At 48.9% G+C, this 17,995-nt stretch overlaps 1 protein-coding gene and 1 long non-coding RNA gene across 8 annotated transcripts in view; both read left to right on the top strand.

Annotated features, from left to right (window-relative positions):
* Positions 1–3,954, top strand: part of Sirpa (signal regulatory protein alpha) — a 41,291-nt gene extending 37,337 nt beyond the window's left edge. For all 7 annotated transcript variants that reach the window (XM_063248802.1, XM_063248797.1, XM_063248798.1 and 4 more), the window contains one exon: positions 1,555–3,954. In XM_063248802.1, the coding sequence (XP_063104872.1) occupies positions 1,555–1,818 (264 nt within the window). In that variant the 3' untranslated portion in view covers positions 1,819–3,954. The remainder of the gene's footprint in view (positions 1–1,554) is intronic.
* A 10,660-nt stretch (positions 3,955–14,614) lies between these two features.
* Positions 14,615–17,470, top strand: LOC134476078 (uncharacterized). Its single transcript, XR_010047546.1, has 3 exons — positions 14,615–16,625; positions 16,767–16,847; positions 17,181–17,470. It is a non-coding gene; the product is annotated as an uncharacterized LOC134476078 (long non-coding RNA).
* The last annotated feature ends 525 nt before the right edge of the window (positions 17,471–17,995 follow it).

The raw sequence follows: 17,995 nt of genomic DNA, 5'->3' as shown, positions 1-17,995 counted from the left end.
CCTGAGCCGAGAGCGCCAGCTGTCCTTGACATTCCCAGGCGGTTGGCATCATTTTAGACATAATCTGTGAAAGACCAGGCTGCTGAGAGGGCAGTGGGTGATGTTTGTAGGCCAGAGACCTCAGCCTGTCATCCTGACCGGCTACAACCCTGGGCACAGGCTTGGGTCATAATTAGCAAATACAAAATAGTTTTTAGTCATGCCAGAGAGAAACCTTCTCCCCAGTCACTTTGGGACTTTCTTCTGGGGAGACTTCTGGAGGAAGAGTGAGGATGGTGAGATGACTTGGTCACTGAAACCAATAGAAAGCCATTCAGAGATTCCTGAGCTCCCACCAAGGACAGGAGCAGGACAGTCATGACTGCTTGTGTTGGACAGTGGGAGTGTGCCTCAGTTCCCAGTGACAAGCAGGACTCTGACAGTGTCCGTGTGGACTTCCTAGATAGCAGCACATGAGCATCTGCAGGCACAGGACATTGAAGCCATGGTGTGGGAAGACCACAGCCCTAGGGTCCGACAGACTTTGACTGAATGATTGAGCATCCATTGGTCTGAGTTCATCATCTGTAAAAAGGGCTCTATAGTTACCCAATTCCAGCACTCAGGATGCAGAGACAAGAGGATTACTATGAGTTCAAGGCCAGCCTGGGCTACATAGTGAGACCCTATCTCAACAAAACAAAACAAAACAAAACAAAACAAAACAAAAAAAGTATTACTACATGCCAGGTTCTGTTCTAAATGTTTACCTGGATGATTTCATTTGATCCTCAAAGCAGCTCTGATAATAGAAACTATAATCTTCCTTATTTTATAGATGAGGAAGATTAAATCAGTTGCCCAAAGTCCTTCACATAGAAAAGGCAAAAACGTGATTCAAACCCAGACCTTCTGATTCCAGAACTTCTACCTCCCAATTCATCTATCCAATCATCATCCATCCATCCATCCACCCACCCATCCGTCCAGTTAGCCAGCCAGGCATCTGTCCATCCCTTCAACAAGAGTGGCACTTCTGTACCAGCCTTGATGTCTGTGTCACTGCAAATGACTAGTGAATACGTGTTGAATAAACTCATGAGTGAATGAGTGCCTTTGCCTCCTAGGAGACCATACTTACTTAGGCCCCAAAAACAGTCCCTGGCAGTGGGTGCTGTTGGAGGAAGCCTGGGCCTGGGCCCAGCCAGTGGCACAGAGGGGAGGGAGGGCAGGGAAGCATCTTTAGGGTGGAGTTATTTGTGGACTGAGATGCACATGGTGGATTAGAATTCACTGTAAGGAGAAGAAAGGGCACACACTGGCCAGAGAAGTGTGGGAAAAGGGAGCTGAGAACTGTGGGTGATTCCAGCTGAGAGGCGCTGTTGATGCAGGGCTGCGAAGAGGCCACAGCAGCATTTCAGAAAAGCCCATTAGGAAGAAGTAAGGCTGAAGCCAGGTAACTTTCACAAGAGAAGGGGGCCAATCTAGGACTGAGCTCACAGGGGCCAGGACCCCAGACTTGGTATCCAGAGCAGATTGAGGGTTCCAGAATAGCTTTCTTTCTATCTCCTTTAGATCCAGGAAACAAATGACATTAATGACATCACATACGCAGACCTGAATCTGCCCAAGGAAAAGAAGCCTGCTCCCCAGGCTGCCGAGTCCAACAACCACACGGAGTATGCCAGCATTCAGACCAGCCCGCCGTCCCGGTTGGAAGACACTCTCACCTATGCTGATCTGGACATGGTCCACCTCAACCGGGTGCCCAAGTCATCGGCCCCCAAGCCCGAGCCATCCTTCTCAGAGTATGCCAGTGTCCAGGTCCAGAGGAAGTGAGTGGGACTGCTTGGCCTCAGGCGTGTCCTCATGAGTTTTCTTGTCCCATATGGAGGGACCATAATGAGGGCAGCCAGCCGGTTCTCGATGGCCAAGTGGCTCAGGCCTGGGACCAGGGGTGAGGGTGGCCCTTGTCTGCCACCCTTTTGGCTCTTCAGCTCATCCAGGATGATCCTGCTCCCTAACGCTATCCAATATCTGGAGATCAATGTGACTGAACCAACCAGAGAAGTGGCCTGGGAACCAACCAGAGCCGTCTGGGGTCCAACAACTGTTATGCCTCTGATCATCAGGCACCAATCTGGTTGTGATCTCGAAGACTGGGCTGCCTCCTCGATGCTCTGAAGCCACCTAGGGTGAGGAGAAGAGTCCACTTCCCGCTTCCTCCACCCTGCTGGGGCTTTGGGAAAATTTTCCCTTTAGTCAAACTGCTCCAGCCATGGAGAAGCTGTAAAAACTTGAGATCCACCTCCCAAGACTTGGTAAGGTTGCTGCCAACAGTCCTGGCCTCTCCTCTACCTTGGGCCCCTCCGTGACTCCCAGGGCACTGATCAGGGTGATGGGATGCTCTGTGTGGCCCTACCTCTCCTTTCCAGACCCGAGCTTGCCTCCTCCAGTTAGCACTAACTCAGCAGCATCGCCATGGACGCCTGTAAATTATCCAGAAATGTGAACTGTGCAATCTTGAAGCCGAGGTGTTAGAAAACTTGATCTGTGGTGTTTTGTTTCGTTTTGTTTTTTCTTAAACAAAAGCAGCGTTATCTTGGCTCTTTGTCATGTGTTGAAATTCATGGTTGGGTCTTGTGAAGTCTGAGGTTTTAACAGTTTGCCATCCTGGAGGGATTTTCTTGCAGCAGAAGCTGAGTTTCCTTCAAGGTCCAGAGCCCTGAGGATGGGGAAGAACTGTCCCTTCAGCTGCTCAGTGGGGACATTCCTGGAGCCTTCTCTCTGGGACTCAGTTCGGCCTTTCCTGGGCCCCGCCGTGCGGCAGGGTCTGCAGTAAGCGCCATCTGCCCAGTGCTTCTCCACACCACAGCCTCCTCCAGATCTGATGCCTCTGTCTGCTCTTCCGTAAAGAGGAGAGAGGGACACCTTCCCAGCCATCTCACAAGCACTTTAGAAACTTGCAGAGAGACGGACACTGAGCTGGGCCATTTGCCCCACCCATTCGGCCATCGCCCCCTTCCAGCTCTCTGAGCCAATCTTCCATCTCTGCTCTCAAACCCCATCGGGATGAAACTGGACCAGATCCTGGTCACAGCCAGTACAGCACAGCGGTGAGCCCCTGCTGATCTATTCTCTGTCCCTCTGTCTCAGGCTGGGCTGAGCTGTGACCACATCACCTTCTGACCCCCTCTCTTCCAGTTGGGTGCAAGGGTCCCAGGCAGTGTTGTAACCTTGGCTATTGGGTCTAACATAGGACTCACTCAGTCAAGACACTACTGCACATGGCTCCACATTGTAGGATGCCTTTGGGATTCTGGGCCCAGGCTGTCCGAGCAAGAAGCAGAGCCATCCTGCCTGTTTCCACAGGGGCAGTGAGGGAGCTTCAGGAGCTCGGCAGGGACCAGCTCTTTGCGGTCAGGGACTTGGTGTTTTACATGACGGCACACAGACACGAGCCGAGCCAACAGGCCATGTGGGCAGCATTGGCCGAACAAGCCAGGGCTCCTCTCTGGCATCTGGGAGTGTCAGTGCCCAGCCGCCTGCCCAAGCTGTTTCCCAGTTTCAAAGGGTTGGCTTGTAAACCTTCATCTCCCTCTCAGAGCGTGTGCAAGTGTGTGTGTCCATGTACACACACACACCCACACACACATCAAGCAGGACTTTAGAAGAATGTTTTCTTGGTGCCATTTTAATTTTGTTTATTTTCGTTGGGGGTGGGTAAGGGAATGAGGCCAGCGAGGCAGGCGTGTGGCTTCAGCTTTGGCTGAGCAGCCTGGAAGACCCTCATGCCATGTGTGTGGAGTCCCAGGAAACGGAAGAGGTTGAAACAACCCCATGAAAGGAGTATGGTTTGGGGAGTTTATTTTCAGACTGTTGGGAAGGAAACAGGCCCCATTTTGTATATAGTTGCAACTTAAACTTTTTGGCTTGCAAAATATTTTTGTAATAAAGATTCCTGGGTAACAATGATATCTTAGATGTTGTATGTCCTTGTCTTTGGGATTTTTGTCCTTGGGCCTCCTCAGAGGCTGCTGTCTCCCTGTTTCGGGCACCTAGGCAAGGACTGCCTGTGGCCCCAGGCTTGGGGTCAATCCACAGAGTTTGGTCTGCTTCTCCATCTTACAACATAAACCCTTCATTTTCCCCACCTGGAGGGAGGCCATGTTAGCTTGAGAGAGATATCCAGACAGCTGAGTAAATCCTCTGGCTCTGCCACTTCATAGGTATGGGGATTTGGACCATTTACTTCCCTGAGACTCAAACTGCTCATCTGCATAATGGGGGCAGCTCAGCCTCTGCTAGGGTTCCTGGGAGCATTAGGAGGTGACCGGCACTGAGTCCCATGCATGTAACATGGCAGGCCCTTGCTACAGAGCCCTAACCCTACAGAGCAGAGGCCTGTACCCTTTCATTCCCTGTGGGCTTTTGGTCAGGTAGCTCTCCCAGCCCCAGCTTCTGACCAAGTACGGGTCTAATGCTTATCCTATAATATCCTTACCAGAAGATCATGGCAAGTGCTAATTATATAGTAGATGCTCAATAAATGTTACTTCCCTTATCTTCCCTCTACTAGAGTATTATTGGTAGTAATAATAATGGAATAATGTGTTAATATAAAATTCATATTAGTGCTTACTATACATAGCATTTTACATTGAGACTGTTTAATTTTATAATGCCATGAGGTTAGTACCATCAATGGCCTCATTTTGTAGACCAGGCTATAGAGGTGGTATAACTTACACAAAGTTACACAGCTGATGGGTGATGCAGTATGGCTGGACTTCAAATTCCAACTGCCTGATTTTGGTACCAGATACCTGACCACTGAGTAATTAATGCATCTCATGTAACAACAGATTGCAGAATCAACAATAGCTGGTAAGAGCTACAAGGTGTATTTTGCATGTGTTAACCATGTGCAGTAGGAACTCATTGTTTGTCTTATAGATGAGGAAACAGACAAAAAAGAAGTCATTTCCCCGGGTTGGAATGGGGACCTGACTCGCCCAGCTCACTGTACCAACAACCTCCATCACTACTGGATAGCTATGCTTGTACCCATTTGCAGAAAGGAACATCAAGGCCTGGAAATGCACATAGACGTGGTCCATCTCACCCAGTGAATCTTAAGCCAGGCTAGGACTTAAATTCAATCCACTGGGCATCACCCACATACCAGTCCATGTGGTCAGGATCACTAAAGCCAAGGGGCCTCCCGCAGGGCTCAGAGAGGTCATCTGCCTCACAGACCAGGACCTTGACTATGCCCAAGAACTCAGCAGGCTCCTGGCCCCCTACCCACCCTTAGCTCTCACCTCCCTCGGGGTCCAGACTTAAAAAGTATATGTGCTGCTTGCAGGATTGAGGTGTTCAAAGCATGCATTCAGGCCAAGGGGGCAGGGAAGCGTCTGGAATTTCCCAGGAAGAGGGGATGATGGGCTGTGTCCGGGCTAGGAGACTTGAGGATATCTTTCATGCAGTTTCTCCACAGTCCAGATCTCCAGGGCTGGAGGCTGGCAGGTGAGACAAAAGTTGATGGGTGCCAAGCGGCACTTTTCCTGCCCACCAAGAAGTCAGTCGAGCATTTGGCGTTGATCGAGCACCTGTTTGGAGCAGAAACGAATGCTTGGGCTCATCCATCCTCCCGCAGGGAGGACCATCCTGAGGCCCCTGCCTTCTGCCTTCCAGAGTCCTCACCCACTTAACACACGTGCTTGGGAAAATTTCCTCACAGAGAACACCCAACCACGTATCCCTGTATCCTCCAGTGTGTTCCCAAAGCCGGACTGGGCTCACATTTATTTATTTCACTAATTTTTAAATAAGCACTTACTACATACCGGACACTCTCCTAAATTTAGTGCAGATACTAACATTCAATATCAATTCCCTCCATCCTCTTAACCTCTAAGATACATACTGTGATTACTGGCCATTTAATAAGGATACTGAGACACAGACTAAGCATCTTGCCAAAATCCTCAGCAAGGGTGTAAGTGGACGTGATGGGCCCTGGAGACTCCCAGGGAAGTAACAGGGTCACAGATACTAAGTGCTCAGCATGCACAGGACTCTGGTGGAAGCCAGGAAATACACAGGGTCTCACCACCAAAGCTGGTCACCAGGCAGCGGAGGTATCCTGAGCCTCCAGGGGCTCGGCCTGTCACCACTGGAGTCTCTGGTGCCTCCTGTCACATCACACACTACATTTGCCCGGGGTCTTGGCTTGTTTTCCAAACACAAGATTATGACATTAAAAATGCTTTTGTGCAAAACCTTAGTGACAGAGGTCAGAGAGTGGCTACCCTTGGAAAGAAGCCCAGAAGGCCTGAGGGAGCAGATGTTCTGAGTGCGCCACTGGGACAGCCCCTTGGGGTTTCTACATGCAAAACCACCTCAGGCTGCGCACTTATCATATGTAGGTTGTACCTCAAATTTTTAAATGACGGTCACCCCATCGCCTCCCCCAACTTTTGATGCCTGCTCCTATCCAACAATTTCTTTGAAACAGTGTTAATGCCTTATCTTTCATCCCAAAACTCAGCCCAGGGTCTGGTGCCGGTGAGGGACCTGAGGAGTATTGAGTTAATTTGAAACAGCATCCCAGGGACCAGAATAGCACCTGAAACAGTGAAAGAAAAAGTGCCCACCTGGGCAGGAAGAGCAAGGTCAGCTACAAGGACAACCATTTATCTGTCATCCCTTAACTACCTGAGACTCCCTTAACTACTCACCCTTCCAAACACCCTGTGCCTCACCCCTGCTCCCTCCAGCTGCCCACACAGTCTTTGCCCAGAGACCTCGGGCAAATGCCTCATCAGCAAGCCACATTTTTCTCATCTGTGAAATGGGGACAGTAGCAGCCTGCACCTCTGGGGCCCAGTGAAGACTAAATGAGAAAAGACTTCATGCTCTATAGCTGTAGAGTTGATTGTGCTCAATGCACACACATACTTGTGCAAACATTCCTACAGCTATCTTCACATTGATACACGTTCACTCATACATCCTCACACGGTCACTCTGACAACCCCTCACATCCACACACCTGCACACACACACAGCAAGGTCGGGTTATCAGAGGAACCCTGTAGCGCTGGATCTCTTGCTGAAATAGCTTAATCCAGTCCCTCCTCCCCTTGCTTCCCTACAATGGCTCCCTTTTAACCAATTTTGAGAGCCACCACCCTGCCCAGTGGTTGGGTCCTCTCCCCTACACCTCTGCCTGATATTTTAGAGGCTATTTCCTGTTCCTCTGCAGTCCCATGGGACTCTCTGCCTTGGCTTTTTGTCTCACCAAATAGCAGTAGAATCTGCCTGGCTCTGCAGTGAGCCACACTTCCTGTGACTTGGTGTCCTCCCCACCAGACCGTGAGCCCCAGAACCTCATGTTCTATCTGGAATCCAGCCCCCAGGATAAGGGAGGCTATGCCCACCCCATGCCAGAGAGGATCCGGAACCCTGGAATCCTTTATTTCACAGAGCTTTAACATCCATTGCAGATAGGTGCTGTGATGTCCATTTCAGAGATAAGATCACAAAGAGATGAAATAAGCTCATTCACTCATTTAGCTCATAATGACTCCTCAAGTTCTTACTGGGAACCTGACCATGTGCAAAATTCTGAGAATAGGATGTGACAGAAGATGGGTCACACCCTATGAGCTTATGGGGAGTGAGGAAGCAGGGACAGCTGGCAATTGCAGAGCAGAGAGGAGAGCTGAAGGAGGGGCTGTCCAGCATGCATCACAGGTTCATGAGTACAGGGCCAGCAGGCAGGCAGCACCCATTCTAAGACCAAGCAGGTCTACAGGCTTTCAAAAAAGAAATGTGCGAACAAAGGTCTAGGGTAAATATTAAACTGCCTAATGTCCTACATGGTGATAAAACCATGCCTTTGGAGTTATCTTTTTCCCAGATGAAAGTCATTTGTGCCTCTACCAGACAAAATCTGCAAATTAGCATGTACTATAACTGTGTAAAATCTGGGCCTGACTAAACAGCGAAGACAGACTGGGCATATCCCTTGAAAGAATGAACTATTCTTAATGGCTCTTTTAAATAATGCCTCAGTATAGCAGACAAAGGAAATGTCATTTTCTTTTGCTTTATTTCCAATCTTGGAATATTTTTTCTCATTTGAGGAAAATAAATAGGCCTCCTCACTGTTTGGAGAAGAAAAGGCTTTTGGAAGAGAAAATCCCTGATCTGAGACTGAGAGGATGAGTAAGGATGAGCCAGATGGTGCAAAGGAGCTGGTGCCTGCTGGCAACCAAGCTCCTGCCAACCCATCCTTTGTGACTCTCTACATCACCTGTACCAGCAATGCCGGCCCCGTGACATCTTCTAATATGACCACAGGGCCTTTGCACATGTTGATCCCGCTGCCTGGAACACTTGCTGAGTCTTTGTGCTTGCCCTCCAACCCAGAGAGTAGGCCAGATTCCTCTGTTAGACACTACCAAGGGAAAGTAACCATTCCAGTGCTTCTCTTTTGGAGCACTTGTCACAATTTGTAATTATACAAATTGAATTGTTGATTAATGGCTTCTCTAGGACTGTACTGTTCTCGGAGCAGTCTCAATGTAAGGAGGGTGCTGGCTCTATTGTTCTTTTGATTCTCATGTCCAGTGCAAAGAAGATACCCAACAAGTATCTTTTGGAAGAGTGGATAGATGGAAGAATAGGAGTCTGAGTGGATGAGTGGACAGATTGATAGATGCATGGGAGGACAGACAGATGGGTTGATGGATAGACAGAGAGACTGATGAATGGATAGAAAAATGGATTGGGTAGATGGATGGTGGGTGGACAAGGAAGGAGGAAACAGAGCAAAGCAGGAGAAAGAACTGCATAAAGGCTGGAGACTCTTGCATCTTAAGAGAAATGAGAGCCAGGTGGCAGGTTTAGAACTAGGTTCCAGCCTCACCCCCTTTACTGTCCCCATTGAGTTCTTCTGCCTTTCATCATCATCCTAGGCTCAGAGCAATCACTTTTTGAAAAAAAATAAAATGATTCCTGCTCCCTGACAGGAAGGAGCCAATGACCCTTGTCCATGCCTCTGCTAGGGAAACTGTGGCTATACTTAGAAAACAGGATGAAAGACTGCAAAGAGCTTTCTCTCCCCTGAAATTGCACAACCCCAGTGCAGCTGGTTAAGTGGCCCAACTTTGAGAGCTGCCAGGGATCTGCCACTCAGCGGGCATGTCCTCCTGGCCCCGCTTCAAGGACAGCAAGCCAAGCCCTCGTGGTGGAAGGTGCCGTGCCCACCCACCTGGCCCTCTGCCCTGCAGCCCCATTCAGGGCAGGTTCAGCTGCTGGGCAGGCAGGCTGTGCACCTAGCCACAGCCCTGGGCCCAGAGTGAGGCCGGGTGAGAGTTTAATGGCCAGGAGGCTGCAGCCTGACTGACACTGTCGACTGGGTTCGGGCGGCTCCCCGGGTGCCAGTAAATGGACCCTGCGCCCATACAGATTAAAGCATTATCGCTCGTATTTTGTGCGGGGTGCAAAGACGTCTGAGCAGCCAGGCCTGGAGCTGCCATTACTGCAGGACCTTTGCTGAAAATTTTTTCTTGGGGCAATTAAATCCTCAGCTGTCTCCTCATAGGGAGTGCCAGCTTGCATTTTAATTATCTTTAAAAGAGGGAAGTAGGGGAAAGGACACACAGGGAAGAATTAAAAAATAACAATCTGCTCTATAAACACAGCCATTCCTCCACGGCTGCACACGGCCTCGCTGCCTTCTCCCCCACTGGCTCCTCAGTGACCTTGACTCACTGGGCTGGGGGCTGCCTGGCACTGGTGGGGCCCTCTCTAAGACAGAGAGCAGTCCTACGTGGGGCATGCATGCTGGTGTCACAGCAGCATTGCTCATGGGGTCATTTGCTCTTCCCCACATTCTGTGAGGCGGAAGTTATTAACCTCATGTTGTAGATGAGGAAACTGAGCCTGGGAAAATAATTGCTTAATGCTGCAACTTGTGGCAATAAAAAGAAATGAACACATATGCAACAGGATGCATGAGTCTCAGAAACCACAGTGCTAAACTGAAGAAACAGAGCTAAATGGTGCATTTAAAATCACAAAACCATCTATAAAGTGCCAGGAAGCACACAAGGAACTTCTGGGAGGTGGCCATGTTCTCTATCCTGAATGAAGCCATGTTTCAATATGGGTATTTGTTGATCAGAACTCATCAGACTGCACATTTAACTGGGGTGCATTATATTATTTGTAAATTGTACCTTTTATTTTTACAATTTATTTTAAAAGAAATAGTGAGCCTGGTGTGGTGGTGTAGGGGTGTAACTGCAGCACTCTGGGAGCCTGAGGCAGGAGGGTTTTGAATTAGAGCCCCTCCTGGGCAATAATACAACAGTGAGTTAATATTTATCTGGGCCTGACTGGGTGCCAATTTTCTTGTAAGCACTTTCCATGTGTTGGGCCATTTATCCTTCATGCCAATTGATTATGCAAGCATGAGAGCCCATTTGCCACAGGAGGAAACTGAGGCCTAGTAAAGATGTTGGAAGAGCATGGGTCCCCCTTGCACCTAAGCTTTCATAGCAAAGTCCAAAATCACCTAACTGATGAGCACCAGGGCAAGACAATCTCTGAGCCTTTCCAAGGTGATAAAACCAGGAAAAATGAAAATGCATCATTCGGCAGAGAAATAGCTACTCGAAGTCTCCTGTAGGTCAGACACCACATGAGTACACACAAACAGCAACAGACAAATCCAAGCCTTTGTCTGGAAGGAACGGGATCCCAAGTAATCAGGAGAAATGTGCACCGCGGCCAGTGGCAGGGGCCTTCCAGAAGGCAAGGCTAAGGGAACGCAGGCGGAGACTCGCCCACATCACATCTCTGCTCAGATTTGCAAGATGAGCTGCCACCCTGTGAGCACCAAATTCCTGAGCCACCTGCCCTTGACTTGATTTCCCTTCCAAGCCGTGAGTTCTGCTGATGAAGGGCTAGTGGCAGAGCTCGTCTTTCACAGGCTGCTGCAAAGACCCTTTGAAGTCACTGCCCTGCACCTGGCACCAAGAACCCGGCACTCAGCTATTTCAAAAATGACCCCTGCACATTCCCTTCACAGGCAGCCCTGGGAGTCACATTCCTGAGCGTGGGAGTGGCAGCATGGTGGCAGCTGGGAGCACCGGGCCCCCATGAAAGACACTTGTTTTGAGTCAGGCCATGTGGAGCCCTGTGTGGCCCTGGCTCAGGGACTGGGACATGGCTTCAGGATGGGCGAGTTTCAACATTTGCATCCCCGACATTTGCATCCTTGGGTAGCAGCTTTCTGGTGCTTCTGGCACACAGCTGGGTGTGTTCTCCAGCAGCCACCGCACACCCCCCACCCCCAACCCCATTCCCAGGGGAACACAGAGAAGGACGTGGCCTGCCCAGGTCACTCAAGCTGTAGGAGTAGACTTGCCATCTGTACCCCACCAGGGACATCACAGCCTCCTCAGTCTCCACAAGACAGCCTCTCCACTTCATTTAAAGAATATTTTTGGACCCTTCAAACTTCCTGAATCCTCCACTTCTTAGCTGTGTGAATTTCTTGCCTCTCTTTGTCAATTTCCTCTGTCAATGAATGGTGCCAAAGATCGTACCAACACCAGGGAATTATTGTAAAGGTCAGCTGAAACAAAATAAATGTAAAAGTAGTTAGAACTGGGCCCAGATGGTTGTAAGCCCTCAAAACTGTTAGCCTTGCCAATTGCATGGACTGTATTTATTTATGGCTCATATATACTGTGTATTCCCGGGGAACCTTTGCACGTAAGACCTTGTGTTTCAGACAGCTTCACAGCGCTCTAACCCCCACTCTGTTACTCACAGACACGGGGGGTGGGCAGCTTCTGGGTGCCAGGCACCCCGTCAGGTCCTTTGCTCTCTGCAAGTAGGAGAGAGAATTAAGAAAGTTAAATAATAAATAAGACCACGTCACCTTGTGATGAATGCTATGAAGAAAATAAGATGGGCAAAGTGATGGAGAGGTATGGGCTGGGAGGGGGAAGCAGTGTGGACAGAGGACCTTCACACAGCCCCCAGAAGAGACAGGGCGAGGGAAGAGATTGGGTAGAAAGGGCCCAGGGGAGGGGCAGCGACGGCCAAGGCCTGGGGGTGGGACGATGCTGGGAGAGGAAGAGGATGAGTAGTTTGAGAGGAAGCTGCTGAGGCAGGCCAGGCCCCATGAGGCGAGGCCTGTGGACATGAGATGGGAGGTGCAGGGCAGGGGATTGGATTTTATCCGCAGAGAGAAGCACACTCCTGGAGGCAAGAATGGACTGGCAGTCTGAATGGGAACCAGGGAGACAGGCAGGTCTGGAGTCACAGAAGCCATGCAAGAGGTGATGGACGCAGGGACCACGGAAGCAGCCTCCAGGTTAGAGCATAGAACCTACAGGACCAGCTTGCAGGAGAAGGAGTCTCTGAAAAAGGAGAAAGGATTCCTGCTGACAGATGTCCCCATAATAATTTAATTAACCAACTCCCTATTGAGAAAGATTCGGGCTGTTTCCATTTCTCCACTATTTGGAAGCAATTTCGTTATAAACATCACCACATAGAAATTCCCACAAGTGAGTGCTTGGGTCAGAGTGAATGTTTTTGATCATTTCCAGATGATCATGTTTCTTACATTCTGCCCCCGCCCTGCTCTCCCGGGCTCCAGTTCCCTTTCTGGCTTCCCCCGCCCTCCAAGCTCCTAGGAACACCCAGCCTCTGTGCCTGGCAGAAGCCCACCATCTCCGGTGCATTTGGCTTTCCCGTTGCCAGCTAGAATTACAGATCCTTAGGAGGAACCCTCAGAACCAGCTCCACAGTTACAATGACTGCCCCGGTGCCTTCTTTTCCAGAGGGAGTGAAAGAGAAGCTTCCAGCACCCCAAAGTGACCAATTTATCCCTATTCTTCCAGCCCCCCAGAGACTTGCTTAGCTTTCTGTTCAGCCCTGAAAACGAAGCCCTGCGCTGAGGCCACAGTGGAAACCAGCGTAGTCACAATGTTAAGGGCCCCTGCAAACTCCTTCCCGGGGTGCTGTCCTCCAAGTCCTCAGCTTCCGCCCCTCCGGCCACATCTGCCCACCTCCCTTCCTGTCCACAGCCCGAGCTGTGTCCACCCTGCTGGCTGCAGGCCTCCTGCTTTCATCTCACACCAGCTCACACGCAGCCAGGGCTTCCTTTTCATATGCGCCCTTTTTAAAGGAAGTATTTTCTTTTAATCAGCAACCACTGAATCCGCTAAGGTGCTGAAGCATAATTTTATTGCTTTCCCTCACTTAGAGCTTATTCGTATCTTTTATTTGGAGGAAGGGAGAAGAGTGGCTAGACGGCAGAGCTTCACAACTAGCACACCAGACATCGCATGCTAACGCTGGCATTTATGCTTTTGGAGATGGCTTATGCTGTTTTCCCAAGACTGACCTCTCGGGTTACTTAATCCAGAAAGGCTTTTGCAACACATTGCTCCTTAATAAAGTCATCTGTCCTTGTCTGTGAGATATGAGTTCCAAGACCTTCAGTGGATGCCTTAACTTATGGATAGTCCGAAACTCTACTTGGGCTTTTTACCTGTTCATCCGTATCTCTGATATAGCTTAATTTATAAATTAGGCCCAGGAAGAGATAAACACCAAGAACTAGTAAAGAAATAGAGCAATGATAGAAATGTACTATAATAAAAGTTATATGAATATAGTGTCTCTCTTAAAAGAGTCAAAACAAATATTAATATTTTAAGACCACAGTTGACCTCAGGTAACTAAAACTACGGAAAGCAAAACTGTGGATAAGAAAGGTTTACTATATAGCTTGTAAAACAAGGAGCTTTTTTCCATAACCTAATAAATGAATAGTGATGTCCTTGATACAAATAGTAATGATTATTAATTAACTGTTGAGAAGGTGTTAACTGGGGCTGGGGATTTAGCTCAGCGGCATATGTGCCTGCCTTGCAAGCAGGCAGTCGTGAGTTCGATCCCTGGTACCAATAAAAAATGAAAAAGACAAAAAAAAAAATTCGAGAAGGTGTTAACAGCCAGACTGGGCTCATTGGCTCTTTATATCTTCTCTAAGAAGGTAAGACTTTTGCCCCCATTTTACAGGTAAGGAAACTGACACATCACAAATAACTACTACTTATAATTTAGGTTACAGAGCTGATTAAGAGCAAAATGGGATTATGAGCAACTCCCACGGGCCCAGGACTGGTCAACCTAGCAAAGCTACTACTGAACTACAGAACTCGTCCCCCTTACAACTCCGAGTTGACACTGGCCACATACCACACTCAGCTGCAGATTTGGAAGGCAGGGTGAAGATGTAGTCACAATACGCGCTCTGGAGACTGGTGTGGCTGCTTTCACCGCAACTGTAGGGGCAACCCTCACCCTCCGCTCCTACACCCAACCCTCCTCCTCCAGCTTCTCCTGGTCCTGGGCCAGGTGCTCAAGACGCTGTGTGAGGCAGGTGGCAGGCTCTGTAACCCACCAGGCAGCACTCCGAGTCGGTGACAGACGGATCCCCTGTGCTTTTCCACTTGTCCACAGTAGCTTTGTGCTGCAACTGACCCTCGTCCAGCTGGTCCCATCACCAGGTTCCACACCAGGGGCAGAGACCACCACACAGGCATTGGCTGATCCCCATGGAGCATGAAGTCCCAGAGCCACAGTGACCCCCTTACTCCAGGTCACACTGCCTCTACTTCCCTGTCTGTGCCAGACGTTTGGTTTTATTTGGGAAGTAGCTTGCTGCCCTCCACCTGGATTTGACAGATTAAACAAATGGAAACACAGGACACTCAATGACGTGAGTGTCACAAAATTAGTGATCCTTTTTCAGGACAGATCATGCAGTATTTGCGATATGCTTCTACAAAGAAATTGCTTGTTTATCTGAAACCCAAACTTCATTGGCGTGGGCATTCTACATTTTGTCTGGTAGCCCTACCTCCGCTCCCAGCAAGGCCCTTCCATACTCCACACATCCTGGTGATCTCAGCACCAGGACAGAGCCCTGGTCCACCATCTGAGGCCCAACTGGCCTCCCACCCAGCTCTGACAGCCACCTTCAAGGACTTAATGGTCCCCAAAGATGACCTCTTCTCACCCTAGGCTCTGCCTTCATCACCTTGCCTTGTACGCCGTGTAAATTCCTGTTCATCCGTCTTGTCACAATGCCACTTCCTCCCAGAAGTCTTGCTTGACCACTACACGTGAACAGGCACTGGTTCACTTTTTCATCCCTTTGGGCTCCCTGAACACAGTGATTACAATGTTATCACAACTGGTGTGTGTTTAATATGCTTCTAAGGCAAAAGAACAGAGAGAAGAAAGGTTCATAGGTAAATAAGAAGTGGTCCAGTGGCACACGGCTGAGTGGATGTGAGGTAAAGGCAGAATCTGCTCTCTGGGATTCAGTCTCCAAGGACCCCTCATTGTACACCTACCTAAATATATTTGGACTTTAAAAGTAAGTGGACTTGTTTTGTTTTAACTACCAGGATAATGGTCAAATGGAATTTGTCAATTAGACTTGCTCAAATTCAGATCCGAGCTCTGCTGTATACTAGCTGTATAACTTTGAACCAGTTGCTACTCCACTGTGCCTCAGGCTTCTCACCTGTAAGATGGGCATAAGAAAAGGACCACCTTGGGAAGGCTGCTGAGAGAAGATAGAAAGTCAAAACTTTGAAAGTAATTATGGCAATGCCTAAAACATGCTGCCAAGGAGCTATGGGGAAGGAAGGAAGGAGGGAAGGAAAGAAGGAAGTAGGGAAAGGCGGCCTCCAGAGTCTGCTCTGACACAACAGGAAAGGCTGGCAGTGCCAGGAGCCAGTACTTCAGTCTGCAGCCCAAGGCTCCCAGGGTTTGTCAGAGGTGTCCTTCGTTATGAGTGATTTTGGCTTTCCAGGCTGGTGGCTGTGAATACGTCCTCAGAGGACTGTAACTGTCCTAGTCCCGGGTTTTAATCTCATCCTGCCTTTTCTCGTGTGTGACCTTGACCAAGGCAGTGAAGCCGTGCTCATTTCGGCTACTGAATGGAGATGTGACGCCCACCGGCAGGGCCCAAGCAGAGAGCACAGCGCTGATTCACAGTCGCAGAGACTCTGGATCTTGTGGCGCTGTTACTTCTACCCTTCAGCAGCTCTTCCTGGAAACAAAGGGCAACCTGAAGAAACCCTCTAAGGTAACCCACTCCCCGCCTCATCCAAACTCCAACCCCCGGCCTCACTCAGTAGCTGTCCCGGTCCTTGTCACTGGGGAGACAGATTCAAAGCTTGGCCCTCCATCTCTTCATACTTGGCAGCATCATGAACAAACTCTTTTTGTAAAATCCATCCATTTGAGTGAGTGGCAGGCAGCACCTTGTTCAGTGACATTATTACAGAGTGCTTTATTCTCAGTGCACATGCAGGCTGGGGGCCGCTGAGGACTGAGCTCCAAGTCAGCCCGATCACCATGACCAAGTCTGTCCCAGAGCCAAAGAAAGGGCCAAGCAAACAGGAAAGCAGAGGGAAGCCAGGAGACAGCACCAGCCCTCTCCCGCTCCTTCCTGCCTGACAAGGATCTGATCAGAGAAGAGGATCACAAGCCCTGTGCGCTCTCCTGTTTCCGGAATCTCAACTTAGGTTTGTAACTGTCTAATTTATTATTATATGGTACAGTGCAGGGTAATTATACGCTGTGGTATAATTTGTTATAACTTGGGTATAATTTATTATTATACAGCATAGGGCTGAATAATACAAGGAGTATATAATTTATTTCAGGCTTCCGAGTCTAACCTGTAATCCAAGTACAGCACGAAGCCAATGTGGATGAGTTAATGTTCCTACGGAAATTCGACTAAGGTATTTCTCCATTTCTAACTTCTCTCCTTGGGCTTCTTAGAACTCAGCCTGGCTGCTATTGTCAGTTTCTGGTCCTTTTTGTTTTACACAGAGCTCAAATTGTGAGCAAGCCTGGCCTGGGATAAGCAGATCATATATATCCAGCCATGGAAAAGGGCTGCCCAGAGCTGTCACCCTGCCCAGTGACAGGTGTCATCACAGGGAGGCCACGGCTTGCCAAAGGCAGTGCCAGGAACTAAGAGCAGAAGCCTGTGTCGTGGGTCCCCAGCAGGATCCCCAGTAGCATTTCTGTTCATTCATCTGGTAACTGTTCTTTGTTCTTCTCTGTCCTAGGTCAGAAAAAGTTCTTTCCCTCATAGAACTTGCATTCTTGACAGTTTAAATCTTCTGGTCGCTCATTTCTCAAAGCATCATCAGCAGAGCTGGTTAGAAATGCAGAATGTGAGCTACTTGGACCACCTGACTCACAATCTGCATTGCCACAAGACCCCTGGGAATCCGCATGACTTGACAAGGATTACTTGAGTTTCTAAAGGATTTAGAAGAGCCGTTTCTGTGTGCACTTCCCCATGATGTACCCATCTTTTCATTGAGTATTAAAACAGTTCCTTCTTCCTTTCCCATCTCCTCTACCTTCTCCTATTTTTCCTCTTCATCTCCTTTTTATCAAAAACATACTTTTATCCTAGACATGTAAATTTATTGTGTATCACACACACACATACTATCATCTAGCAAAGAAGGACAGTATTAATAGTTTAACAATGCATCTGTCAGAGATTTTCCATATACACTTTTTTTCAACAAAATTTCAAGAAAAGATGGACTTGCACTGCACAGTGCTTTTTACCACTGAATATCACCCACCTGGCAGGTTTGCCCAAACGTATCTCTGGGTCTAAGCTGTGCCCCAGCGCCTGATCAGAAGACCTGGGATTTTGAACAAGTGATGTGGGGTCACTGAACTCCTGGGGTAAGCATTAGAGCTAGAATCCAGTCATGGCCCTGCCAGCTGGGAGGTCAGTCTGCCTTTCCACGCTGCAGCTGCGGCAGCCACCAGACCGTACCTGCCTCATCAGCGTGTGGTAAGGACTACATGAGCTAGTTAAATTAATAAGGCACAAGGGAAGTATTAATTATAATAAATA

Source organism: Cavia porcellus, unplaced genomic scaffold, assembly GCF_034190915.1.
Source record: "Cavia porcellus strain 051 isolate PalLab524CR breed Dunkin Hartley unplaced genomic scaffold, mCavPor4.1 scaffold_5, whole genome shotgun sequence".
Lineage (NCBI taxonomy): Eukaryota > Metazoa > Chordata > Mammalia > Rodentia > Caviidae > Cavia > Cavia porcellus.
This window is presented reverse-complemented; position numbering and strand designations above follow the sequence as displayed.